General features: G+C 43.1%; 2 protein-coding genes and 1 long non-coding RNA gene across 3 annotated transcripts in view; 2 read left to right on the top strand and 1 right to left on the bottom strand.

The window, feature by feature from the left end:
- Positions 1–5,845: 5,845 nt before the first annotated feature.
- On the bottom strand, positions 5,846–7,389 carry LOC131552334 (uncharacterized). The gene is made up of 3 exons (XR_009273945.1): positions 6,325–7,389; positions 6,046–6,110; positions 5,846–5,954 (listed from the first exon to the last, which is right to left on the bottom strand). It is a non-coding gene; the product is annotated as an uncharacterized LOC131552334 (long non-coding RNA).
- An 11,401-nt stretch (positions 7,390–18,790) lies between these two features.
- On the top strand, positions 18,791–22,095 carry LOC131528787 (E3 SUMO-protein ligase PIAS4-A-like). The gene is made up of 5 exons (XM_058758168.1): positions 18,791–18,799; positions 19,111–19,216; positions 19,671–19,744; positions 20,381–20,541; positions 21,907–22,095. Exons 1-5 carry the CDS (start codon positions 18,791–18,793, stop codon positions 22,088–22,090), a joined length of 534 nt encoding a protein of 177 aa, XP_058614151.1. The 3' UTR covers positions 22,091–22,095.
- A 2,127-nt stretch (positions 22,096–24,222) lies between these two features.
- The window catches only part of pias4b (protein inhibitor of activated STAT, 4b), a 35,760-nt gene continuing 32,591 nt past the window's right edge, over positions 24,223–27,391 (top strand). Inside the window, 1 exon segment of the mRNA XM_058795911.1 lies at positions 24,223–24,390. Within this exon segment, the coding sequence (XP_058651894.1) occupies positions 24,364–24,390 (27 nt within the window). The 5' untranslated portion in view covers positions 24,223–24,363.

Below are 27,391 nucleotides of genomic sequence, written 5' to 3'. Positions count from 1 at the left end.
ACTTCTATTTCACCTCTTACCTCCGTGTCCGAGTCTATCATATAACAGAAGATAGGACCGAACACCGTCACAAACAGGATGAGCACTACGGACCCCTTTAAAGAGCTGGTGGATTCTCTGAAGAAATTATTATTACAATCGCCCACACCAACGGCACCACCAGCTCTGCAACCACCACAACCATCTCACGTCACCACGAGCACTCCTTCACCGATCGTCTTCATCAGTCCCATGCCCCGACCAGCGCCCTTCTCTGGTTCGGCGGAGGAATGCGATGGCTTCATTCTCCAATGTACCCTGACGATTAATTTGCATCCCCACGTATTCACCACAGATCAAGCCAAAATAGCGTATGTAGTTACCTCTCTCACCGGTCCTGCTCTTAAATGGGCAGAAACGATCCTCAACCAGGCAGGACCCGCTACCCACACCTTTGCAAACTTCATCCACCATTTCAAAGAAGTATTCAGCGTGTCGCCTGGAGATTCGACTGTGGGTGAGCAACTGTATCAACTTCGTCAGGGTACCAACCCGATCCACCAATACGCATTGCAATTTAGAACCCTGGCAGCCGCCAGCGGTTGGAATGAGCCCTCGCTCATCACAGCATTCAGACAGGGATTAAACCCCCGCTTACGTCTACATCTCAGTGCGTATGATGACAACTACGGTTTGGAGAAGTTTATCCAACTAGCCATCAGATGTTCAAATCGCATTCAGTCTTGCCCTCCGGATCCATCTTCAGCCATCGCTACTCCTCCTCCTTCTCGCCGAACAGAGACAAATGACCCTCCAGAACCCATGCAAACCAATTCCACCCGTTTACCACTGCCTGAACGGCAAAGACGAATTTTCCAGAGATTGTGCCTTTACTGCGGAGATGATGGACATCGCGTGCTGGAGTGTCCCCTGAGACCACCACGTCTCTTGGTGAGTTCTGTACTTACCGCCATGCCTAAACTTAAACCTCTCTCTACACGAGCTCTGCTTACTGCCTGCTCACATATCCTTAGTCACCGTCCTCCTCGACTCTGGTTCCGCGGGGAACTTCATCTCGGGGAATCTCCTCCAGCGGCTCCGCATCCCTACCTCATGTCACCCCGAAAAACTATGAAGCACAATCCATAACTGGTCAATCCCTCACCAAAGATTCCATCCATCTCTGCACCGAACCGGTACAGCTACAGATTGGTCAATTGCATCGGGAAGATATCCAATTGCTGGTTCTGGAGGGTTCAACTGTGGACATCATTCTGGGTCGCCCGTGGCTGGTGCAGCACGATCCACATCTGTCTTGGAGGACAGGAGAGGTCCTAAAGTGGGGTGAGAAGTGTTTCCTCACTGTTTCCCCAATTTACCTCGACCGATCCGTCAAGTGTCGACGCAGATGACTGTTTGCACCACCTCCATTGAGAGCCCTCAAGAAAAATTATCTGTCAACATCCCTTCATGCTATTCCCACTTTAGAGACGTCTTCTGTCCAAAGAGGGCTGCCCAGCTACCACCACACCGGCCATGGGACTGCGCGATTGACCTCCTTGAGCCAGTACCACGGGGACGAACTTACCCCCTTTCACCACCGGAACAAAAGGCCATGGAGGAGTACATTGCGGAGGCATTACAACAAGGATATATAGTACCATCTACCTCCCCTGCTGCCTCCAGCTTCTTCTTCGTGGCAAAGAAGGACGGCGGCCTACGCCCCTGTATCGACTACCGGAAACTCAATGACATCACCATCAAGTACCGTTACCCTCTTCCCCTTGTCCCAGCAGCTTTGGAACAGCTACGCGGCGCCACCATCTTCACTAAGTTGGACCTCCGCAGTGCCTACAACCTCATCCTCATAAGAAAGGGAGACGAGTGGAAGACCGCCTTCATAACCCCTACCGGCCATTATGAATACAAGGTGATGCCGTACGGGCTTGTCAACGCCCCCTCAGTGTTTCAGGGGTTTATGCATGAGGTGCTCCGGGAGTTCCTGAATCGCTTCGTAATTGTTTATATAGATGACATCCTCATCTACTCCCGGAGCCTGGCCGACCATCGCCACCACGTTGCGGAGGTCCTTCAGAAACTCTGTCAATTCCAATTATATCTCAAAGCAGAAAAATGCACTTTCCACCAACCCTCTGTACATTTCCTCGGATACATCATTGACCACCGTGGCGTCCTCATGGACAAGGGGAAGGTGGAAGCAGTCACCTCCTGGCCAACCCCTACCAACATCAAAGAACTTCAACGATTCCTCGGATTCTCAAATTTCTATCGACGATTCATTGCCAATTACAGCTCAACCACCCACTCACAGACCTGCTGAAAGGAAAAACCAAAACCCTCACCTGGAACCCGAAAGCCGTCGAAGCCTTTGAAAATCTTAAACTCGCCTTCACCAACGCACACCCAGACCCCGAATTACCATTCGTCGTGGAAGTCGACGCATCCACCACGGGCGTAGGAGCCGTCCTATCTCAGCAGCAGGGGAAGCCTCCCAAACTCCATCCATGCGCCTACTTTTCCAAGAAACTCAGCCCGGCGGAGAGGAATTACGACATCGGGAACCGGGAACTGTTGGCTGTCAAATTAGCCCTGGAAGAGTGGAGGCACTGGCTGGAGGGGGCAAAACACCCTTTTCTAGTCCTCACTGACCATAAAAATCTGCAGTATCTTCGTGACGCAAAACGACTCAACCCAAGACAAGCAAGATGGGCATTATTCTTCACCCGGTTTCACTTTAAGATCTCCTACAGACACAAATTAATCTGCGTGGCGAAGAAACCCCACTTGCAGTTATATTAAAACTGGGCAACGAAGCAATCTTGCTACAGGATATTTAGTTAAATGGTGATTTGAGCGATGTTCCTCATCTCCCAGAGTTAAGGCCTTCTTGTAACCATCGCGTATCATTGTAGTCATTGAAGTGATGCAATTGAATAGCGAATTAATGGTGTAATTTAGCCTAGCTAACTAGTAATTTTGCCATTGTCTGTGAAGTGAATGTGCAGTTTTGATTTGTGAAAGAAGTTGTATGTGATACGTCATAACTGACTGCACGTGAGTTCCCATGCATGTTTACAGCAGCGCAAGTTCTGCTCCACTTGCGCGTGTTGTAAGCTTGCATCGTTAGCAACATTTGACCCCAGGAGTAGAGCAGCCTCTTCCGGTTCAATCTGATAACAGCACACACGTCACAGACCCTTGTGTAAACAAACAACTGAGTGTAGCCAAAGCTAACTCTTTAGCAGCCGAGCAGGCATATAAGCTAACTAAGCCCTTTACCTCAACTGTTAACTGTTAGCATTCCGACTAACACTTAAGATACCTGTGAGTGTAAAGTGTAGCCACTCCTCTCTCCCTCTCTCTCCCTCTCCCCCTCACTCTTGGTTTCACTTCCTGTTTGTGCTATTACCTTCTGTTTAGATTCAGGTTGGCCCCTCCTCACATACGTTGGTTCTATTTGTTTTATTTTTTATTTTGACTTTATTCTACCTCTTCTTGATTTTATTTCATTAATTTACCTTTGTTTAGCTTGAATGTACCAATTCAGCTAAGTTGATTTTAAATAAATCTGAGATTTAATTAAATCAATTTGTTTATTAATTTCTTCCTTTTAGTTTCCTAAAGCTATTAGGACATTTTCATTTTACCTTTACCTTATTTTAGTTATTTGACCATCACCATCTTTCCTCTCGGTATAGGATTAGAGCAGTTCTAGCAACTGCTGTCTCCGTAATGAGCTGTACAGGTTATTAGTAGCCTAATTCCCTCTGTCTCTTCGTGATTTTATTTTAGTTTTGTTTATTTGATACCTTCATTAGTGACCAAACCTGTGAACCATCAGTGCTTTAAGTAATAGTTTGATCACACTTATAGCCCGGTCATTAGCTGACCCCTGCTTACAGCCCCGTAAACAAAGTTACTCAAACCCTCTCCTTGCATTCTTAGCACCCTACCTCACTAGCTGCCCCTCACCAGCTATTCGCACCTTACACGGCTTACAGAGCTGTTCCCCATACAGATAGCCTAATGCCTCTGTACGTACTTGCACTTGCCTTCTGCCTCTCTCTCTCTGGTGTTCCCCCAAGTGTCTCAGACATTCCACAGACATCCAGCCCTGCCAGCTCACCTGGACCACCTGAAAACCCGGCAGAGCACCGTGATGGACATCCTTCAGCCCAAAGCAGCCAACGACCTGCAATGGCAGAGAAAGGAACAGCAAGACTGTGACACAAGTGGACACCTGACACCCAGCCTGAACCACCAGGAGCTGACCAGCATCATCTCCTCCTTGGCCTCAGACCTCAGACAATCTCCTGGACCTCAGACAGGAGGTAAATGAACTGAACCTGCAAGTCACAGAGTTCTACAGGGAACTGAGACCGCTCGGCGAGAGAAGGCACAGAACTGATGCAAAGAACCTTACAGAATGGTGCAACAGAAGGAAATCACCAGTAGGCTCTAACTGGACACCAAGCGCAGTGTGAAAAAGCCAACAGACAGGACCTGGAAAGAGAATTGTTTCACACAAAGACACTGTTAAAAACAGCGTATGTGGAACTTAATGAGAGGGGCACCAGAACTAAGGCCTTAGGCCATCTACATGCAGCCAGACCTGAAGTCCAAACTCTGACTCAGCAATTCTGCAACATTAACTAGGAGCTTGACATGGTTCAGAGAGAAGTGAAACAGTCCTAACGACTGTGTATGGACTCAAATAAAAGGCACCCTGCTGCACGTCACACAGCCAGCAGTGCAAATCCCCTCAGTCCTGTACACAGATACGAAGGGGGGAGCCAAAGCCTTCTGCTTGACATTTCACAAGTCAGCTTCCTGAAAACCTCTGCAGCTGCAGAAGGAAAGGGATTTATTCAGGCGAGCCCTAAAACAGAACATGGAGTGACACTCAAAGACCTCAACCGAATGGCCAGAAACATCCCTGCATTCACACCAGAACTTGCAGGAGAACATGATATCCACGCATACTTAAGAGAAATTTACTTTTTCCTGCAGTTGTGGACCAGTTTGAACCACCAAGATAGACTCTATCTACTCTGGATCACCTGTAGCTCAGAAGTGCAACGCTTCCTGGCTCGACAGCCAGGACACATCCAATCGGACTACCAGCAGCTTAAACAAGCCATCATAAAGGAATTCTCAGACCTGAATTCTCATGGACTGGTCGCTGCCTTAGCCATTGAACAGGGCCGTTATGAAACTCCCCAGGCTTACTACCACAGACTTCGACGAGCTTACTTCGGAGCTTGCTGTGAACCTGGGATGGAGGAAGACACTAGCTTTAAGAGCCTTTTCCTCCGAAACCTCCATCCCATTGTAAGTCACCATATAGGCATTATGGCCTGCCCCATATGTTTGCATTACATCAAATAAATATGACAGAAGTGGAGAAACAAAGATGTTTAGCACATGCACACTGTTAGACATTTCAAAGGGTTTTTACAGTAACTTACTGGCAACACTGTTGCCAGTAAGTTACTGTAATTAAGATTTACAGTAGCAAACTGCATTTGATTTATCAGTATTACTACTGTACTTCATTCATTTTAATATAGATTTCATTAGATTTTATAATTTTTATATAGAATTCATTTTATTTTTACTCTGCATAGGTACTACTGGCATTCAGTTAAAACAGACACAATAATTACAAAATATCAAATTCTTTATTAAAAACACTGCATGTATAACACTTAAAAATACAGACTTCCAATGCTGGAATAGTGCATCTTCACCATTTCTCCTGTCTTAGGACGTTTTGCAGTGCATTATGTTGTGTCCTCTGGATTCATCCTCACAAAGAATCTTTAGGCAACAGAAATATAATGGGGAAAAAGACAAACAGCCAAAAAATACATAGCCCTCTGCAAAACCCAGGTGCTGCTCCAAAACGTGGCCACCATCTTTGCTCACCATCCACTTTGACAGAAATGTCTTCTCTGAAAAACAAGATGTAGAAATAGCACACTTTTAAAAGGCAAACCTCATGTAGAGTACACAAATCTCTCAAAACCATAGTTGTTCTCTTACCATGAATTATCAGTCTCAGGGTGGCTGGCCTGCTCATGTCTTTCTTGATGCTTCATTGCAGTTGCCTTTAAAACACAAATACAAAAAAATGCAGTAAATTGCTAGTTAAAAACAATTTTAATTCGGTAACTTAATTCAATAAGCTGACAAAAGTCGTTTGAAACGACAGCGCAGTTTACCATGGTAAAGTTCTGTAACCGCCATGTTGACGAGTAAATGATTAAACTGGTGTGCAAAAATCTGATACAAACACACAGACAAACGTACACATATTTTTACCTTGCTTATTCTCTCGTAAGGTGCATCGACACACAGCGCAGATGTTCTCCGGAGCTCTTCCACTCTCGCGAGTTCATCCCCGGGCAAAATCCGCCGTGCTGCCCCGCTGCTTCCTTGTCTTCCTCGGACTCTAGTGGCGCGGAGCGACGCAACTTGTCAACAGACAACAATATAGAACCCATTATATATACACTATCTACAGTGGATGCGGACAGTAAAGTGATGCCCCGGTATATTTCTGACGTACAGATGTACTCCAAGCGCTCACGCTGTTTCTGACACAAAGTACAAACGAATTTTCCAATCATTAGAAGCGATGTAACACATCCTGTAGTCAGTCCCAAGCTGTTGCGGCGTTGTAGACACGGTGTAGGGCAAATTGTGTCAATCCAAATGTAAGAAATGAGGAAAATAAAACGACCTCAGTATAATGGCGCCAAAGAGACCGTTACAGTAGTATACAGCAATTTAAAAAAATACAGTAAGTCTCTGTATGTGGGGTCTGACATCACAGAAAATTCCCATGATGCAAAGGGTATTACAGTTATTTACTGTAAAGGGAATTTGGAGTATTACACTGGGTGATATACAGTAAATAACTGTGGAAATTACAGAAACGTCTAACAGTGCACACATTGTAGATGCTTACGTACACCAGAGATGTTGCTTTATTTGAGTCAAAGAAGTCATGTCGTTGTGTTGAGAAAAATTCTGTGGACAAACACCTCAAGGGAAATAATTTGAAATGGAGGTTTGTCAAAATAATAAAAAGTTCTGTCACAGGCCGGGGTGGCCTCCTCCCGTGTCTCACACCACCCCTATTGAACGTACCACCTCGAGGAGTTACTCAAAGACACCACGAGACCAGACAGGGTAATCAGTATTAAACGTTGTATTTTATTGAATTAAAATAGTCTAAATCTTAAACTAAAAAGCATAGGCTGATCCAGCTCTCTTCTTCGTCAGGCTGCATAGGAAGTTCCCACAGCGGTTCCTCTTCCAACAGCCAGAGGTAGTAATGGAGCAGACACTGGAAAGGGGTTCACACAGCGAATTCCTCTTCGGACAGCCTGAGGCGAGTAATGGAACAGACACTGGTAAGGGATTCGCGCAGCGATTCCTCTTCAGACAGCCAGAGGCAGATAACGGAGCAGACACTGGTAAGAAATACACACAGCGGTTCCTCTTCGGCAGCCAGAGGTAAGTATTTAAGCAGACACTGGAAAGGGATTCTCGCAGCGATTCCTCTTCGGACAGCCTGAGGTAAGTAATAGAGCAGACACTGGTAAGAAATGCACACAACGGTTCCTCTTCAGCAGCCAGAGGTAAGTATTGGAGCAGACACTGGAAAGGGATTCTCACAACGATTCCTCTTCGGACAGCCTGAGGTAAGTAATAGAGCAGACACTGGTAAGAAATGCACACAACGGTTCCTCTTTGACAGCCAGAGGCAAGTATTGGAGCAGACACTGGGAAGGGATTCTCACAGCGATTCCTAAGTAATGAAGAAGCTCAATAACCTGGTAGCAAATCTTGCCAGGAAATCAAACAACAGTGCATAAGTGTACAACAAATCCTCTTCAAGTCAGATAATAATCATCAGGCACTCACGCCAGGGATCTCCTTCAGTGTGAACAGCTCAAGAGACAGATAATGCTTCCTCTTCGAGTCAGAGAGTCAAATAGCAATACAGGAATATTCAACATATCCTCTTCAAATCGGACAGGATGGAGCTGCACTCCTGTATAGCATACACTCAACACACAGCAGTTAGTTAGTTTCAATTCGGCACTCGAGACCAACGAGTATGCCAACTGGGGACACGGGCAGACACAAGAGTATAATATCCACACCTGTGCATGCATCAATCACTTCAAATAGTCACACGTGTTCACTTCACACTAAGCACTGCAACTCACAACAACTCACAGTGAATAAGGTCTCCACTCGCGGTCCCAGCCGACTCCCTCCTCCCAATTGATGAAACTGTACATCCAAAACTGTGTGAGAAGTGTATTATGAACACACAACTGACATTAGAGGCTTCAAACCAGCTTTGAATAACCTCCAGGACAGTTTCACCAAACTGTTGTGTACAGCGCGTACTGAAGGCATTACGTTTCCTAATAAGAATTACAGATGACAATCAGCTGCTTGACGAAGTAACATAGCTCCACTACCTCTCTTCCTCTGTTAGTATTATCTCCCTTTATGGATCCAGATACATCAAACCGCTGATTTAAGGCTCCTTCTTCCGAATATGCAGTCTCCCTCCGCTTTGTGTGATCTCCGTGTTTCTCCCGGAGTGGCTCGCCCTCCTCTCTCCATGCAAACATGTCCTTTTATAATCCCCCTCGCGAGCCCTGTCTCTCGCGGCTCAATCTCCACTTGTTACACAGCTGACGCTCATTTCTCCTTTTCTAAGCCCGGCCGGACTGTTTACATGGCAGGACCCGGAACCAGCCTGGTGTTACGTCGAAATCGCTCCCACAGGGAAACAACAGTAGGCAAAAATAGTTCCGCTTCACGTCACCCCGTGACATCCTCCCCCACCAATCAGTTCTAGTCCCTAGAACGAGGCTCCGAAACTCAGTCCCCATACCTCTCAGGGGGCTGTCCTCGGTTGTCCCGTTGGGAACGTCTCGGTGGAGAGGCGGGGTCTACCCCTCTTGGCTCGATGTTTGGGCCCCGCGGAACCACTGCCCAACCTACTAGGGGTGGCCTAGGTGCCACGGGGACTGCTGGAGCCTCCCCCGTAGGCTTTGGATAGTTCGGGCAGGGGCGGATTAAATTTCGGTGTATGACACGCTCCAGGCGGATGGTGTAAACCGGCTGGTCGGGATGTTGCTGGCATTGTACCACATAGGGTAGGGCCTCCCACCGATCACTCAGTTTGCCCTTTCCTTGGCGCCGATTGTCCCGTACCAAAACTCTCTCCCCGGGCAATAGCGGGGCCTCTCGTGCCGTCCGGTCATAGCCGCTGTTAAGAATAAGCGGTTGTATGTTTATTCAATCAGTAACCCGCTCATACGCCGAGTTGAGTCGCTGATGATGCGTGCCTACCCAATCAGTCAGACTCGAACCCTCTCCAGCCACAGTCGTTCCAAGTAGTAAATCTGTGGGCAGACGTACGTGTCTCCCAAACATCAGGTACGTCGGAGCATACCCAGTGGTGCTATGCACACTATTGTTGTAGGCCTGTACTAGGGCGGGAAGACTATCCACCCAATTAGTCTGACGATCCATGTCCAGCGTCCCCAAAAGGCCCAGCAAAGTGTGGTTAAACCGCTCACACCCCCCATTTCCCTGGGGGTGGTACGGCGTGGTGTGAGTCTTCTTACACCCATAGAGCTGACACAGTTCCTGAACAACCTTGGATTCGAAGTTTGGCCCTTGATCTGAATGAAGAGTCTCTGGACACCCAAACGGCTGGAATACTGTCTTCCACAGAGCATTTGCCATGGTGACGGCGGTCTGGTCCAGGGTCGGAATGGCCCAAGCATATTTTGTGAACAGGTCAGTTACCACTAGAATATTCTGGAAACGATCCGTCGGTCGACCCAACGTCAAGTAGTCCATGGCCACGATGTGCAAAGGGGCCTTGGCTCGTATGGGGACCAGTGGTGCTCGCACCTCCTTTCTCGTCTTAAAGAGTGTGCAGCGTGGACAATTCCGGATGAACGAGTTCACAGACGTCTCCATCCCTGGCCAATGGAAATGTCTCCGCAACAAAGACACCGTCCTCTCTTGCCCTTGATGTCCTAACTGGGTGTGGTAGGCCTGTAAAAGGGCCTGAATCTGACCCTCAGGTATCACCACCTGACACACAGTTTCGCCCAGCACTGGGTCTCGGATGGACCGACAGACCACCCCATCTCTCAGATAGAGCCTCTCCCACTGCCCGAGGAGTTTCTTCACTGCCCACGTCTGGGCCCGGCGTTCCACCACCTCCGGCCGTAACCCCTGTGCCAACCAGGACCGTATTGCCATCAACCCAGCGTCTCCCTCTTGCCGTTCCATACACCGCTGCGGGTCCCAGCCCCAACTAGCGGGGGCTTCCTCCTGCTGGAGCCCAGGTGCTTCCACAATCCCTACCATAAGACCCTCTTCGCGCCCATCAGTCGACCCCAATGGAGGGCCCCAGCCCTCAGCCTCAGGGAGTCTGGACAGCACGTCGGCATTAGTGTGTTCCCGGCCCGGTCGATACTGGAGTTGGTAATCATAGTTAGACAGTTGCGCTACCCACCGTTGTTCGACTGCCCCCAGTTTAGCTGTCCGTAAGTGGACCAGAGGGTTGTTATCCGTTATCACGAGTACCTTGGCTCCCCACAGGTAATCCTTAAATTTCTCGCTCATATCCCACTTCATGGCCAGCAATTCAAGTTTAAATGAGCTGTAGTTGGAATCGTTTCATTCGGCGGGGTGAAGACTTCGACTGGCGTAGGCGATGACTCGCTCCACTCCCTGCTGCCGCTGGGCCAGTACTGCTCCCAGGCCAAGGTTACTAGCATCGGTGTACAGGACGAAAGGCTGGGTAAAGTCTGCGTATGCCAGGATTGGGGCCTGTAACAGCTCTTGCTTGAGCCTCTGGAAGGCCACGTCGCATGCAGAGTCCCAAGCGACGGGGGGGAGACCCACGACCACAGGGACGGCCTGAACCCACGAGGAGCTGATTTAGTGGTTTGGCAATCTTCGAGAAGTTTTTAATGAACCGCCGATAATACCCCACGAAGCCCAGGAAGGATCTCACTTGCCGTATTGTTTTAGGTGCACTCCAGCCTTGGACAACCGACACTTTTTCGGGATCTACAGAGACTCCAGAGGCACTTACGCAGTGGCCCAGAAACTTCACTTCTTTGCGGAACAGCTGACATTTGTCTGGCTGCAGCTTCAGTCCGTACTTCTCCATTGCCCGAAACACTTGCTCCAGATGCTGGAGATGAGATGTAAAGTCAGGGGAGTAAACAATGACATCGTCTAGGTATACTAACTTGGTGTCCACCAACTGGCCGCCCAGGCACCGCTGCATCAGCCGTTGGAAGGTGGCTGGAGCGCTACAAAGGCCGAACGGCATCCGGTCCCACTCAAAGAGCCCGAAGGGGGTAGTGAACGCGGTCTTCTCTTGATCTCCCTCCTCTACCTGCACCTGCCAATACCCACTGGCCAGATCCAAGGTAGAATACCAGGCGGCTTGAGTCAGGCTGGTGAGAGAGTCCTCAATCCGCGGCAGTGGAAAGGCGTCCTTCTTGGTTACTTGGTTCAATCTACGGTAGTCCACACAGAACCTCCAAGCTCCGGTCTTCTTTCGCACCAGGACAATCGGGGCTGCCCAAGGGCTACTGCTCTCACGAATGATCCCCTTCTCCAGCATCCCCTGCAACAGGGTACGAACCTCGGAATAAATAGTCGGCGGCACCGGACGATATCGCTCCCTGCTTGATGCGGCATCTCCGGTAGGAATCTGGTGTTTAACAACGTCGGGACGGCCATAATCCTCGTCGTGTGCAGAGAATACGTGCTGCCACTTCGCCAGGAACGCCTGGAGCTGTTGTGTCTGACTCTCTTCCAGCCCTTCCCCTCACAAGGATTCCCCCAGAAGATGAGTCGGCATCCTCTCTCCCGAGAAGTCCACGGGCTGGTCCACCCGCGTCAGGGCCACCTCAACCACCATAGAGCTCACTTGGCAGAAGCTAACTCCCCCACCTTCTCTCACTTGCTGGAGGCTCACCGAGGTAACTCGGGCCAGTCGCTGGTGGCGGTACAGGTTGACAGAATAGGGGTTTACATTCCGTACTCTCACAGCGACTCGGCCCCGACAAGCAGCAGCTAGACCTCGAGCCACCTCCACAATCTGACAGTCCAAATGGGGCTCGACGAGTACCCACTCTTCTGGCCCATACATCTGAGCGAGCAACCGAGCCCAGATAACAGCCTCACTCCGGGTCGGAATAGAAAGGGCATATCGACAAGCAACCCGGCCGGTATCTTCGTGGTCTCCTTGGGAACTGGCCGTGTGAACCCGGCGACAATCCGCAACGATGCGTTCCCATTCCCGTTTCTCAGCTGGCGGGGCAGTTCGAATAGGCCTAGCTTGGAACAATTCCTCCCAACAATCTGTAATGACATTCATGCCCAAAAGGGCTCGATGCGCCCCCAGACAAGAGTCCCGGACAACCACAACTCCCTTCTGTGGTACGGTGATCCCATGAATCTCCAAGTCCGTGAACAGGTATCCGATATAAGGAATGTCCAGACCGTTTGCCCCTCGCAAGGTAAGCCAGGGGGCCTCCGCCTCCTGTAAACATTGAGCACTGAACAGTTCTTTAGACAGGCTTTCGGAGAATAGAGGGACTTGGGACCCGGTATCCACTAGGCACCGGACCTTGACGCCGTTCACCTGAATCTCCACAAGGGGGCAATGCCCGACTAAACGGTCTCCAGGGGCGGTGGGCAAAGAAGGGTCAATTAAGGGGGTCCCGACCACTTGACCCACAGTGGCCGGTAACTCTAAAAACCCCCCTGTGAACCGCGGCGAGAGCCGCACTGGCGACTATAGTGTCCAGGCTCTCCACAGCCATTACAAATCGGGCGACCCTGCTCGTCCCACTGGAATCTAGGGCCGGCAGGCCGGAATGGGCGTCTTCCTGGGTTTCGGCTCCCGTCCGAATAAGAACGTTCTCGAGGCAAGGGCAACGGATTTGGCCGCTCCCGGCGAAACTCCTCCAGGAGGGTCTTGGACAGCTCAGTCATTTGTTCCCGGACATCTTTCATGAGTTCGGCACGTAAGGTCTGCTTCCAATCGGATGGCCCAGAGGAAGTAGAATCGCTCGTCCCACTGGCGGCCATACACACAGAGGGATCCGCCGTCTCCGCATGGTCCAACTCTAGAGCCAAGGCCTCCCTTCGCAAATCCTCGAACGTCAGCTCGGGATCTCGGCGAAGCTGTATACGCAAGCTCTGACGAACAGGGCCCTCCCGAAGCCCCAGGAGAAATTGATCCCGCAACAAGATCTCTTCACCTCCCAGACCATGATCGCACCTCCCCTTCAGCCTAGTAAACTGCTCCCGTAATCGTAGAGCGAAGGCCCGTAGAGTTTGCCGGGGTCCCTGTTTGCAGTTAAAGAACTGAGTCCAGAGGACAGCTACTGGAGTGGCATCACCATACTGCTCGGTCAAAAAATCAAAGACAGCTCGTGCCGTAGCTCGAGTCACTTCCGGTGCTGCCTGTACCTCTCTCCTGGCCTCTCCTTCAAGTGAATTCAGAACGAGCTGTAACGTCTGTGGGGCGCTTAGCCCCTGAAGTCCCGCCAGATACTCAACCTGGGCCTTCCATTCCGATAAGCTCAATTCCGACCCTGGTCCTCCATACGTTTGGGCCCAAGGGGCTCCCATAAAAATGGGCATAACTTGAGGCCGGGCCGCCGGCAAATCTTCGTCTGCCATCAGGGGTCTCTGGTCGCTCAACTCGAGGTGGAAAACCCTGCCGACTACACCAATTTGTCACAGGCCGGGGTGGCCTCCTCCCGTGTCTCACACCACCCCTATTGAACGTACCACCTCGAGGAGTTACCCAAAGACACCACGAGACCAGACAGGGTAATCAGTATTAAACGTTGTATTTTATTGAATTAAAATAGGTTAAATCTTAAACTAAAAAGCATAGGCTGATCCAGCTCTCTTCTTCGTCAGGCTGGATAGGAAGTTCCCACAGCGGTTCCTCTTCCAACAGCCAGAGATAGTAATGGAGCAGACACTGGAAAGGGGTTCGCACAGCGATTCCTCTTCGGACAGCCTGAGGCAAGTAATGGAACAGACACTGGTAAGGGATTCGCGCAGCGATTCCTCTTCAGACAGCCTGAGGTAAGTAATAGAGCAGACACTGGTAAGAAATACACACAGCGGTTCCTCTTCGGCAGCCAGAGGTAAGTATTGAAGCAGACACTGGAAAGGGATTCTCGCAGCGATTCCTCTTCGGACAGCCTGAGGTAAGTAATAGAGCAGACACTGGTAAGAAATGCACACAACGGTTCCTCTTCAGCAGCCAGAGGTAAGTATTGGAGCAGACACTGGAAAGGGATTCTCACAACGATTCCTCTTCGGACAGCCTGAGGTAAGTAATAGAGCAGACACTGGTAAGAAATGCACACAACGGTTCCTCTTCAGCAGCCAGAGGTAAGTATTGGAGCAGACACTGGAAAGGGATTCTCACAACGATTCCTCTTCGGACAGCCTGAGGTAAGTATTGGAGCAGACACTGGTAAGAAATGCACACAACGGTTCCTCTTTGGCAGCCAAAGGCAAGTATTGGAGCAGACACTGGGAAGGGATTCTCACAGCGATTCCTAAGTAATGAAGCAGCTCAATAACCTGGTAGCAAATCTTGCCAGGAAATCAAACAACAGTGCATAAGTGTACAACAAATCCTCTTCAAGTCAGATAATAATCATCAGGTACTCACGCCAGGGATCTCCTTCAGTGTGAACAGCTCAAGAGACAGATAATGCTTCCTCTTCGAGTCAGGGAGTCAAACAGCAATACAGGAATATTCAACATATCCTCTTCAAATCGGACAGGATGGAGCTGCACTCCTGTATAGCATACACTCAACACACAGCAGTTAGTTAGTTTCAATTCGGCACTCGAGACCAACGAGTATGCCAACTGGGGACACGGGCAGACACAAGAGTATAATATCCACACCTGTGCATGCATCAATCACTTCAAATAGTCACACGTGTTCACTTCACACTAAGCACTGCAACTCACAACAACTCACAGTGAATAAGGTCTCCACTCGCTGTCCCAGCCGACTCCCTCCTCCCAATTGATGAAACTGTACATCCAAAACTGTGTGAGAAGTGTATTATGAACACACAACTGACATTAGAGGCTTCAAACCAGCTTTGAATAACCTCCAGGACAGTTTCACCAAACTGTTGTGTACAGCGCGTACTGAAGGCATTACGTTTCCTAATAAGAATTACAGATGACAATCAGCTGCTTGACGAAGTAACATAGCTCCACTACCTCTCTTCCTCTGTTAGTATTATCTCCCTTTATGGATCCAGATACATCAAACCGCTGATTTAAGGCTCCTTCTTCCGAATATGCAGTCTCCCTCCGCTTTGTGTGATCTCCGTGTTTCTCCCGGAGTGGCTCGCCCTCCTCTCTCCATGCAAACATGTCCTTTTATAATCCCCCTCGCGAACCCTGTCTCTCGCGGCTCAATCTCCGCTCGTTACACAGCTGATGCTCATTTCTCCTTTTCTAAGCCCGGCCGGACTGTTTACATGGCAGGACCCGGAACCGGCCTGGTGTTACGTCGAAATCGCTCCCACAGGGAAACAACAGTAGGCAAAAATAGTTTCCGCTTCACGTCACCCCGTGACATCCTCCCCCACCAATCAGTTCTAGTCCCTAGAACGAGGCTCCGAAACCCAGTCCCCATACCTCTCAGGGGGCTGTGCTCGGTTGTCCCGTTGGGAACGTCTCGGTGGAGAGGCGGGGTCTACCCCTCTTGGCTCGATGTTTGGGCCCCGCGGAACCACTGCCCAACCTACTAGGGTGTTACGTCGAAATCGCTCCCACAGGGAAACAACATTAGGCAAAAATAGTTCCGCTTCACGTCACCCCGTGACAGTTCCGTCAAATGTTCAATAATTTTCTTAAATGAATAAGTATGTGCTCTCTTTCCCATGCAAGGATTAGCATGAACTTGCGGAGGAGTCTTAAAACAAATACAGCCAAACAAACGAAATGTGAATTGTGTCATCTGCTATCTGAGCAAAATGACTAAATCCAGTGGAGTAATAAAAATATCACTTAAAAATCCACATTTAATACACTTTCACAATTGTTTATAAAACAGATTTTCTGAATTCTATACGCATTATAGACATTTTCTTGTCTTGCTATACTCTCTTTCTTAGTGATTTGGTCTCTTGAATGTACGAAAGGTTATTGATAAAATTTATCGATACTCTTTACAAGAGTGTGGAAATTTTAACATGCTCAAACTTAAATGAATGTGCAGTGCAATAGTTTGATTTGTTTTTGATTTTTGATTTGTTTAGTTTGAAAATGTTTCAGTGCAATAGTTTGATTTGTTTCAGTTGTAATAGTTTTAAGGGTAAAACAGTAAGACTTAATTTTCGTGTTGATGCTTCATGTGTTCGAACATCGTGGACAGACACAAAGTTGAACTAAAAGAAATATCTCAAAGAGAAAAGACTGTTACTTAATTTCTTAATTTTCATTTATTCCTATTATAGTGACAGCTCACAAAGAGGTGCCTTCACCTAAAAACATACACAGTCCAACAAACAAATTGTGAACGGCCATCTGAAATCTTGATAATATGACTAAAACTAGTAATGTAAGAAAAATGTCATTTACAAAAAATTGCTATTCTTAGATGCGACACATCCCTGACAAAATCTGTTGGCATGCAAAAATACTTATAAATGTTTTAGCACAGCTATTTACACACGTAGTATGAGAACTACATTGTATCACCTGCCATAGAAAATTAATTACCAGTTTATTAGTCAAAAAGAAATGACGATAATAGTTGAAACATCCTTGAAACATCTCTTTCGTGTTGAAAACAGATGCTGGTGCTTTAATCTTTTAGTAAACCATTTTAAATGACATGATACCTATAAAAGAGTCAAATAGTCAAAATGTACAAGTTTTGTGTTCTAGGTGAGAAATTTACACCAATAAAGGTTTCATGAACATTAGAAAACAACATGTATTCCCTCTGGCTGTTAAACACCGGGTAAATAATTTGAAACGTAGGTCTGTCAAATGAGAATAGTTCAGTCATACATTTCAAAAACTTTTATGAAGTAAAAAATTGTGTTTGTCACAAACACATCCAAAGAGATTTCTACTCATGTGAGAAAAGCACTTGGGTGCATTATCATCAGGCTGTTTTAAAGAAATTAAAGAATAAAACTAAAGTTTCATTTAAATCTATAGACAGCATGACTTGCTTTAGTGACACACAATGTGTTTCAACTTTTAAACGTTTAAAATTGTAGGTGTAATTATTTTACTGAGAAGTTTTAAGTGTAATGTATATTTGTTCTTTTACACTACACATACTATCTACGGGCTAGATTAGATTAAAATGAAAACCTTTCTTAAATAACAAAAAAGTAAACACAACATATACGATTGTGCTCATATTTAAAATTTAGTATACTCAGATTTTGTCTGTGTGTGGTTCAGGTACACTCTACGTTATGGAGACAAAGATGGCAATATCCAAAATCCTTGTCCTTGTAGGGACATTTTTTTTGTCTCCATGAGGAAACAAGCTTATAAATGATACAGAATGAAGTTTTTTTGAAAATCTTAAAACACACAAAGTTTCCTGTAAGGGGTAGGTTAATGTGTAAGGTTGGTGTAGGGTGATGGAAAATACAGTTTGTACAGTATAAAAACCATTACATGTGTGTGTGTGTGTGTGTGTGTGTGTGTGTGTATTGTTAAAAGCAGGGCTTATTTAAAATGTTTATTTGTTTGTTTTGTCATATCATGTTATGTACTTTGATTTCTTTTAAACGATATTGTTCGGCACAATGCTCAACCATTGTTGTTTTATTGTGCTTTATAAATAAAATGAACTGAACTGAACTAAAGCATGGTTCTGTGCATCTATATGAGGTGGATGCTGTAAAGCCATTAACACAAGCACATAGAGGATATCCACTGTCGGTTAGACACCTTCACTGTTAGAAGGAAATGGATATGGTGGGCTGGTCTGAGAAGTTGGTGGTTTGAATAATTTTTAACTTAAGACTGCTTCTCATAAGTTTATCTATTCAACCTACAGATTAGGTTGTTCTGATCCTACAGAGGTGTTAGCAAACACACATCAAGATGATAAAGAAAAACATGCCCGGACATAGCACCTTTTTCAGACGCATATAGAAATATGGTCTTGGTGAATTCTTTAATTCTATGTTTCAGTTTTTAGGTGCTTTATTGGCACAAGTAATATTTGTACATTCGTATTGCCAGAGCATTTCAGTATTGTTGCAAACAATCAAAACAGTGATGTCTTAGCTATCAACATTTAGTCTATAGATCAAGCAGAACTGAACCGTTTAGGGGTTTGACGTGGACACGTGTCTGGATGTCTTCCAACTCCAAACAAAGCACATTCCCGTTAACAAGCATATTAAAACATTATATCGGACACCGACTACATCACGGTAGGAAACAGATTGGGGAGAAACTTTGGGCTCTGGTGTCTAGACACCAATCCACCAAAGGTGTTGACCTAAAACACAAACATGGAATTGGTGACATATACCATATAGATCAAACAAAAATGTATCATGTTAAGGTGGCAATACACACCCTTTGCTCAGCCATTTTTCCACAATCAGGAAGAACCCAACATCTCCAGACTGGAAGTTAGCTACAGGTCAGGAACCAACTCCATAAAAACCCCATGGCACAGGTGAGAGATAAAAACATCATCAATCCAGTCATAAATCCATCAAATGTCAAATCTAACATCTGTTTTGATCTTTGATTTACACACCCTATGTCATGTCAGTCAGGGGTGACAGGACCCCCCCCCCCCCATGGGGTTTTACGGTGACGTGACAGTCAGGGTGACAGAGGGAGTCACATAGCCATAAATGAGGTTATAAATCTACCCATGTACCCAATCTACCCAAGCTGCAAGCAGCTTCAGCTAAAATCCCATTCTTTGATGAGCAGCGAGCAGCGCATTGGAAATGTTAATGTATTTGTGTGTGTGTGTAGAGTTATTCAGCGGCTGTGTATCTGGTGCGGCTCGTGTCGTCTCAGGATCTGTTGGATCAGCTCCGCAGGACTGCGGTGGAGCAGCAGGAGCTCTGCAGACGGAGAGGTGAGCGGACACGGATCATTGAGTCTTCTTGACTGTTATAAGGGATGTTTTAGCACTTTCTTGCTGCTTTTAACATGAATGCTTTGGTCAGTTGTTCTGTCTGCAACTTTAATCAACCGCTAACAGACCAGCATTGACCATTAAACATCAGTGAAATATTCCAAGACCAGAACATATAGTCCAGTCTTGAAATTTGAGTTGGTCCAAACCTTTTTGTGTATGTTTTCATTGTTAAGAGAAAAAAAAAAAAAGAATACTCATCATTGTGTTTAGTGAACAGATCTTTTCTGTAACATTATTATTATTATTATTATTGTTATTATTATTATGGTATGTTATTATTATTGTTGTTGTTGTTGTGTTGTTGTTATTATTATTAGTAGTATTAGTATATATTTTATTTATTTATTTGTGTGTGTTTATTTATTATTTATTTATTTATTTATGTTGACAGTTTCTGAGAAGTTGCGCTCTGATCCAGAAAATGAGATTTCTACTACAGGTCTGCAAGTATCACTGATCTGTCCAGTAAGTAGGAATTCAGTTATTTTTGTCATTTTTATCAAAATTTTATTTCCACTACATCTCAAATTATATATGGCATTATGTTTATTTGACAGCAAAACGTTTTCAGGAAAGTTAAGTTGTCAGAAATCTGTTTTTTTTTTTATTAAGAAAATGCCCATGTAATTGTCGAATAGTGTTATTTAATATCACTGATATTGTTACTATTGTGAATTAAATATATATTTTTATATTTTCTGTTTTCACTTTAATTTCAGTCAAAGTTTTAGTAGTTTTATTGTGTGTTTGTAATTTTCATTTGTTTTTTAAATATGTTTATAAAGTTTTTATTCATTTTTATTTATTTGTTTTAGTTCAAGTTAAACTTAAAAATAAGTGTTGCCTAGGCAACTAGCTGAAATAAAATCATTTTTTAAATATTTAATTTTATTTCAGTTAACATTTTAGTTTCAGGTAATGGAAGTGTTTTTATGGTTTTAGTTTTAGTGTAACTCTTTTAAAGAAGCAGCCATGGCTCTTTATTCCTCTGTGAAACACAAGCAGAGATATTTTCCTGGAAACGGACACAACAGAGCACTTTCACACTAGCAGTGAGTCTGAATCTCAGTGTGTTGCTGTCTGTCTGCATGTGTCTCGAAGCTGGCAAAGATGCGTATGTGCGTTCCCTGTCGAGCTCGAGGCTGCGCTCACCTGCAGTGCTTCGATGCTTCCTTCTACCTGCAAATGAACGAGAAGAAGCCCAGGTGGACGTGTCCCGTGTGCCACAGATACGCTCCGTTTGATGAGCTGCGGATCGACAGGTAAAATAAAAATTTTAATATAGAAATATGACAACAAAAAAATTATACTTTAAATATGATTACAAATTTTTGAGTCTGCAAATTAAAAATAATAAAATATAAGTAAATTTGCAATAAATTAGGTAAATACACAACAAATAAGCTGTATATGCTAGTCGGTGGCAGTGAATCACTTATTGAGTGAATCATTTATTCAAATGATTCATTCAAAGGAGCTGATTCAATCATTAATTAAACACCAGTGTGTGTTACTCAGGAAGTTTAACCTGCCACAGGAGCTGCTGAAACAGTTCTACTCAGCCGTCATCGAGTCTGTTCTGTGCACATCAATAACTGTCTGGTTTGGCTCAGCTACAAAATCAGGCATCAGAAGACTACAGAGAACGGTTCGGACTGCTGCTGAGAGGATTATTGGTGCCCACCTGCCCACCCTCCAAGAACTGTGTACATCCAGAGTGAGGACAAGGGCTCAGAATATCACTCTGGATACCTCACATCCAAGCCATCGCCTTTTTGAACGTTTGCCATACAGTTTGCCAATAACCTTACATTTATTTGTTACCACCTCCATCCTAGCACATCCCTGTATCTCATTCTGTTCTATTCTATTCTATCATCTATAGCACAACCACATACAATTTATTTATTTATTTATTATTATTATTATTATTTATTTATTTTATTTTTACTTATATTTACATGTGTATTTTTTTTATTCTCATCTTATTTTGATTGTCTGTGTTCTTGTGTACTGGAAGCTTATGTCACTAAAACAAATGTCTTGTATGCGCATTCATACTTGGCAATAAAGCTCTTTCTGATTCTGAAACAGTTCTGCTATGAATTTGATTGGAACAATTTTTTGTTGGCAAAAAAAAAAAACAAAACTTTTACAAATTTAAATTTAAAACATTGTGTCCATTTTATTTGTATAAAATCAGTATCACATTTGCAATCATACACATTCGTGAAAACAGCTCTTGCTCTTGTGATATTGCTATCATGTTATAATATTAAAAACAAGTACCTTTTTGCAGTTATATATTGAATTTTGTGGGCATTTGTAGCTATCAATTTGGTGACACAATCCCTTATTAACAGTAACAAAAAAAAATCAAATTAGAAATGTTATTGATTGCATTTGAAGCAGGATTTTTTACATTCAATCACAGTAATAATGTTAACAAATAAATCAGGCAATAAACAAGGCAGTTTAGTGAATCCCAGCAGTTGTGGTCTTGACTGGTCTTGAATAAATCCTGAGATCAAGACGAGGCTGAGCCCTTCAAAAAATGGTCTCAAGACTCTTGTACAGCACAAAATCTCTTCTGCTTTAGTTGCTGTTTGTTTGCTGTGTTCTTGTAGTTTGCTGTGTGAAGGTTTGGAGAGCTGTGATGAGGATGTGGAGGAGATTGAATATCTGTCTGATAGCAGCTGGAGAGCCGTGAGACACGACAAGAGCGACAAGAATCTGTTCAACATCAAACACAGTAAGATCAGCTGTATTCATTTCTCTTTCCTCATGATAGAGAGGAAAGGACTGATCTGATTCAGTTTTCCTCAGATGATGAAGATTTCCACAAATTTCTACACATTTAGAAGTACAGAAAATCTGGCATAGTTAAAACTACTAAACCCAAAAGTCAAAAAACTCAAATTTTTTAAAATTGATTTATGTTTGTTTTTAATAATTGTCAGTATTGCCTTTGACAGTAATTTAGAAATGTTTTTTAGCATAGAAGGCTTGATGGCAATCTAATGACTGATATGAACCTGTTGTCATTCAGTCATTGTGTTCTGTATGTGGTATGTATGTTGTGTTTGTCTTCATGTGTGCGTTCTCTCTTCGCCGAGCGTGTAACTGCTTGTAGCCTCTCTCACACCGGGATTGAATTTCTTTCCCATAACGGAGAAATTCTTTGTGATGTCTCATGAAAGCTCGCGAGGGAATGTCCCTGGTTACTACTTAATAGGACTATACTAAACTATGGAACTATATTATACTATAAAAACAAGAAATTTAAGCCTAGAAATATAAAAACATAATTCTTGTTATTATAATGTAAAAAGGGGGAAACAATAGTATATTATTTAAATTGTAAAGTATTTATACATAGCCTAATGGTACTTCTGTATGAATGTTTGATTTACTGTTTTTAATTTATGCTGATATAATAAAAAAAAACTATATTACATGCAATATTCACTGTACAAAAATACTGTACAGTACCCTGCTAATGAGACTAAATCATTATTAATAATTGAATGAATGTGATAATTACGTGATATAACAAAAATATAAATAAAATAATTCTTATACTTACCACAAATTATATATTATAATGAGAATTTGAGAGAAAATGTTCTTAATTTTTGTGCAATGCAATCTTATTTCAGTAGGAACTATTTTAAACCAATTCACCTAGAACCTGTTTCAATATATATATATATATATATATATATATATTAAAAATAAGTACAAAAATACCTTTGATATAGATTATATATATAATCTATATCATATGTATTTTTGTATTTATTTTAATTTATTTATATCTGAAGGGTGTGCTGGCTAAAAGGACGGCCAATCAGTGTGAGTGCTGTCCAGCCCTCCGGCCACTGCTGACCCTGCGACCCCCTGAGTGACCCTCAGTTCAGCTCCTGAGGTCAACCGTCTCCGCCACTGCACTGGACAGAGTCGTCTCCATGGATACACAGGTGACCCAAGAGTCTGTGGGAGTCATGGAAACGACCCCTGGAGATGCTGCTGGTGTTTCCTGAGAAGACCTTGGACTCCCTCTGCTGGATCTGAACAAACAGACTCTGCAGCTCACAAAGAACAAAAGCTGCTCGGGGAGTTTCCTTGTGCTGCAATAAAATGTTCATTATAACCTCAATCTGGTGTCAGTCTGCATGTAAAACCAGTTTAGACGTATATAGCAAGCTAGAAGCATTTCAAACATTTTTATTTTTTAAAGCAGAATTTAGGAAATGTTCCATATAGTGTATAATGGTGTGTTTCCAGACTGGCCTGTTGATCTTTTCTAATGCCATTTCCATTCATGAGACTAGAATCTTGGATTTGTCTCTCGTCTCCAATACAAGAAAAACAATTCAAGCGAATGAATGTCTTTGTCTTTGCCTTGAGAGTTTTCTGCTTATATGTGCTGAGATCTGCAGTGTTTACATTCATTCATCATTCATGGTGAGGTATGGCCCTCTAGTGATGTAGCAGAATATAACACTTCATGCTCTAATCTTCTGCTCAGACACAATGGTATATAAAATTGTAACTTTATTATATTATATCATATTATATTATATTCAAAGTAAAATATTTGGAACAATTATGACTGTTTAATGTTTGTGAAAGAAGTCTCTTCTGCTCACCAAAGCTTAATTTATTTAATTTTAAAAATACAATAAAATTATGAAATATTATTACAATTTAAAATAGCTTGTTGCTATGTGAATATCTATAAAATTTAATTTATTTCTGTGATGCGCAGCTGTATTTTCAGCATCATTACTCCAGTCTTCAGTGTCACATGATCTTCAGAAATCATTCTAATATGCTGATTTGCTGCTCAAGAAACATTTCTGATTATTATCAATATTATTGAAAACAGTTGCCGAATATTTTTGTGGAACCCGTTTATTTGAACCTGAGCTCAGGTAACAAACGCCTGGTCATGTGACTCTTTGATTGATGACGTATGATCGCTGCTGTGAGCCTCAGAAGTCTTGTTATTGTTTTCAAGCATTTTCGTTTGTGAATTTTACGCTAAACATTTTATACATATTTGCTGGTTCTGCGTGATTATGTCCACGGATGTTTTGGAAGCCACAGTAAGTAGATTCATTTTCGTCTTTCTATTAAAGAGACTGTTTTACCGCCGTTTATGTCACTGTGTTAATGAACTATCGCGTTCATTTTACGCTTTGAATTGTTTTCCCTATACTTCTTAATGAAGATATTAAATTAAAAATGAGGTGGAAACTCTAACTATAATGAATCTCGTTGTCACTTGGTATGATTGGGTTTGAGCCAATACAGTTTGAGCAACAAAAAACGAAAAAATGAACTGTCCTGTTCTGTGTTTTCTTGCTTAAATTCTGCAGGAAATGTGTTCTGTATATTATTGCATCATGTTTCAGACAAAGGTAAAGTTTGTAAATTAATGGTCCGATTGTGACAACTTACCCCGTGTAGTGGGACAGCATGGATGTCAAGTTATATAGAGGTTTTTTTGTTGTTGTTTTCTCTCCCCCTGGACAATAACAGTACAAATGTTAAATTGCCAAAACTTTTATGTTTGTGTCTTCGCTGAAATTAATTGCAGTAAACTGTGAGAAATGTTCACTGACATAAAATTGTGACAAGCAAGCCTTCCCAAAATATCCTTAATTTTTGTAAGTTTAAAACACTTTGTAATGTTAATCAGTAAACCACCTGTCCTGCAGGGAATAATAGAGGCCTTATGTGTGACGGAGCTTTTTTATTTTCTCCAAATCAACAAAACGACATCCACTCAAACAAACAACAGGGAGGGGGAGCAGCAGACACACCATCAACAATTTCAATTTCAATTTGTAGTAAAAAGGACAAAACAGAATTCACATGAGTCCATAGATTGACAACAATTGGACATTCCCAAAACACGAGGAGGAAAGTACCTGCTGATACAGTGTTACAGATATGACAGTTATAGGTCGACTGCAGTTTCATTTTAAACCTCTTGTAAGGAGTTATGTATGCTCTATGGATGACTTTGAAATGGATAAAACGATGAGCCAAGTTTTTCTTGAAATAGGGAATGCCCAGGGAACTCCATAGGCCTTGAGAGCAGAACGTAACTGAAAAAAGACAAAATATGATGATGCTGGTAAACAAAACTTAGTTCTTAGTTCTTGGAGTGAGCCGAGTCCCTGATTATCATATAAGGTGTGATGGAGCTTTTAATGACAAATCATTGGTCAGGAAATTATCAAGAATTATCAACAAAAGCACCCTTGAGACCTTCTGTGCTGCCATTTGCTTGTTAAAATTTCAGTGTTTGGGAAAAGGCTGAAATTCACTTATATGGTCTTATGTAGTAAAATCATGATAACTAAAATGTTTTATATGCATTTAAAATGCATCTGTTGTGTTGAGCTGTTTCTCTGCAGTAGGGTAATGAGTGTTTTTTTTTTTTTTTTTTTTTGGAGTATATAGAAAGATTTCCCACATTGAAAAGTTGCTTATAAAGAGTAAAGATCAGATGTTATTTATTTTAACAAGACAATGCTTTTGATCATCATCAGGTTCATGTTTTGGCCTGTTCAGAGTCCACATTTGATTCCTTTAGAGACTATTTGGTCTTGCATTAAATTCAAACTAACTAGGCCTAATTTTTTTTTTTTCCAACTACTCATCAACTGTTTGAAGATATCAACACTGAGTGGAATAACATTAGCCACGTCTCGTTTTTAAGTCAACATCCTCTGGTCGCATTTATTTGGCCACATACATCATTGTGGATGTCTTATTTCAGAAAAGCAACCATTATAAAATTTATTGCTGGGTGTATTTACTGTAATTTTTTTCTTTCTTTGGAATGATGATTTAACGTAAAAGAATTAGTGAGCAAGCGCTTTGATATGAATTAAAGAAACTTTCGCCTCTGAATCTGATATTTATTCAGAATTTACATCATTTTAACACATTAGAGTGTTGTTTTCTGACTGTTTTCTGATGCATGCATTCATATTTAGTCCTTAATGTTAGCACAACAGTCAGTGACAAAATAATTAATACTCAGAAACTATCAGACATGTACTGCATGTAATTAATAGCAGAATTTAAAATGCAGGGTTTTCAGATGACTAGTTTACTGTAGTTTTTAACAGATTTTGTCAAACATAAGTATTTTGTATACATGTAGGAGCTAATAATTATTGCTAATAACAATGAGATAAAAAAATATTCTCTAAGTTTCAAATAAACAAGTGTAAACAATTGCTATTGTTATCAAAAGAAAAAAAATCAGATCTCCAATATTATAAAGTGATTAGTTTAAATGTTAGTGATTTAATGATTAGTAAAATGTTAGTATATTGTATAGTTTAAACATTTAAAAAAATATTTTTTACTTTGATAACCTAACTTGGTCTACCTTTTTCTTCAAAGGCATTCTTGAACTAAAATATTATTCATAAAGACTTAAATCAAAGAATAAAAAGAATCATTTGTTTTTCTCACTCATTGTATGCTTGTTCAGAAGTATTTGTCCAAACTCTCAATAGCATCCTGTTTTGAGTGGTTTCTCCATTCATCTGGGATCTCACCCCGATTCTGAAATTTTTATTGTAGTGATTTTCCAGCTCTTTCTGGAATCTGCAGACAAACCACTTCCAATATGACAGCTCAGTGAGGTCAGGGGTGATGCTCCATTCAGCATAAACACCTCCTGCTCTTTCATGATCTTTATATGGAATGGAATTTTTAGATTCACGAGTTGGGTAAAATCTCTTAGTACTTGCCACTAGAGTTGTACAAAAATCTGCACAAAGATAATGTGTTCCTCTATAATGACACCCATTCAGTCCGTCAGGTCGATGGAAAGGAACACTGTGTTTTGAGTCGTGGTCTTCTGCTGTGTTGGTGCAGACGGCGTTACAGAACGGACACTGAGCCCAACAGCACTTACAGAGGTGTTCATATAGAATCTCATCAGGCCTGTCCTTATATTCCAGCTTCTGTAGAAAAGATTCTGTACTGAATTCTTTGCTCATGTCAGAAATTATAGAAGGAAGTTCTTTTCTTATTACCTCTGCTAGAAGTTTTACATCAACATCATCACGACTCACT

The sequence above is a fragment of the Onychostoma macrolepis genome, chromosome 02 (genome assembly GCF_012432095.1).
Source record: "Onychostoma macrolepis isolate SWU-2019 chromosome 02, ASM1243209v1, whole genome shotgun sequence".
NCBI classification, from domain to species: domain Eukaryota; kingdom Metazoa; phylum Chordata; class Actinopteri; order Cypriniformes; family Cyprinidae; genus Onychostoma; species Onychostoma macrolepis.
The sequence above is the reverse complement of the archived record's forward strand: the minus strand, read 5'-3'. Positions and strand labels throughout refer to the sequence as shown.

Coding starts and splice junctions, on each gene's coding strand:
- LOC131528787 (XM_058758168.1), top strand. Junction 19,217..19,670: donor GGAGCTCTGCAGACGGAGAG/GTGAGCGGACAC, acceptor TTATGTTGACAG/TTTCTGAGAAGTTGCGCTCT. Junction 20,542..21,906: donor GATGAGCTGCGGATCGACAG/GTAAAATAAAAA, acceptor GTGTTCTTGTAG/TTTGCTGTGTGAAGGTTTGG.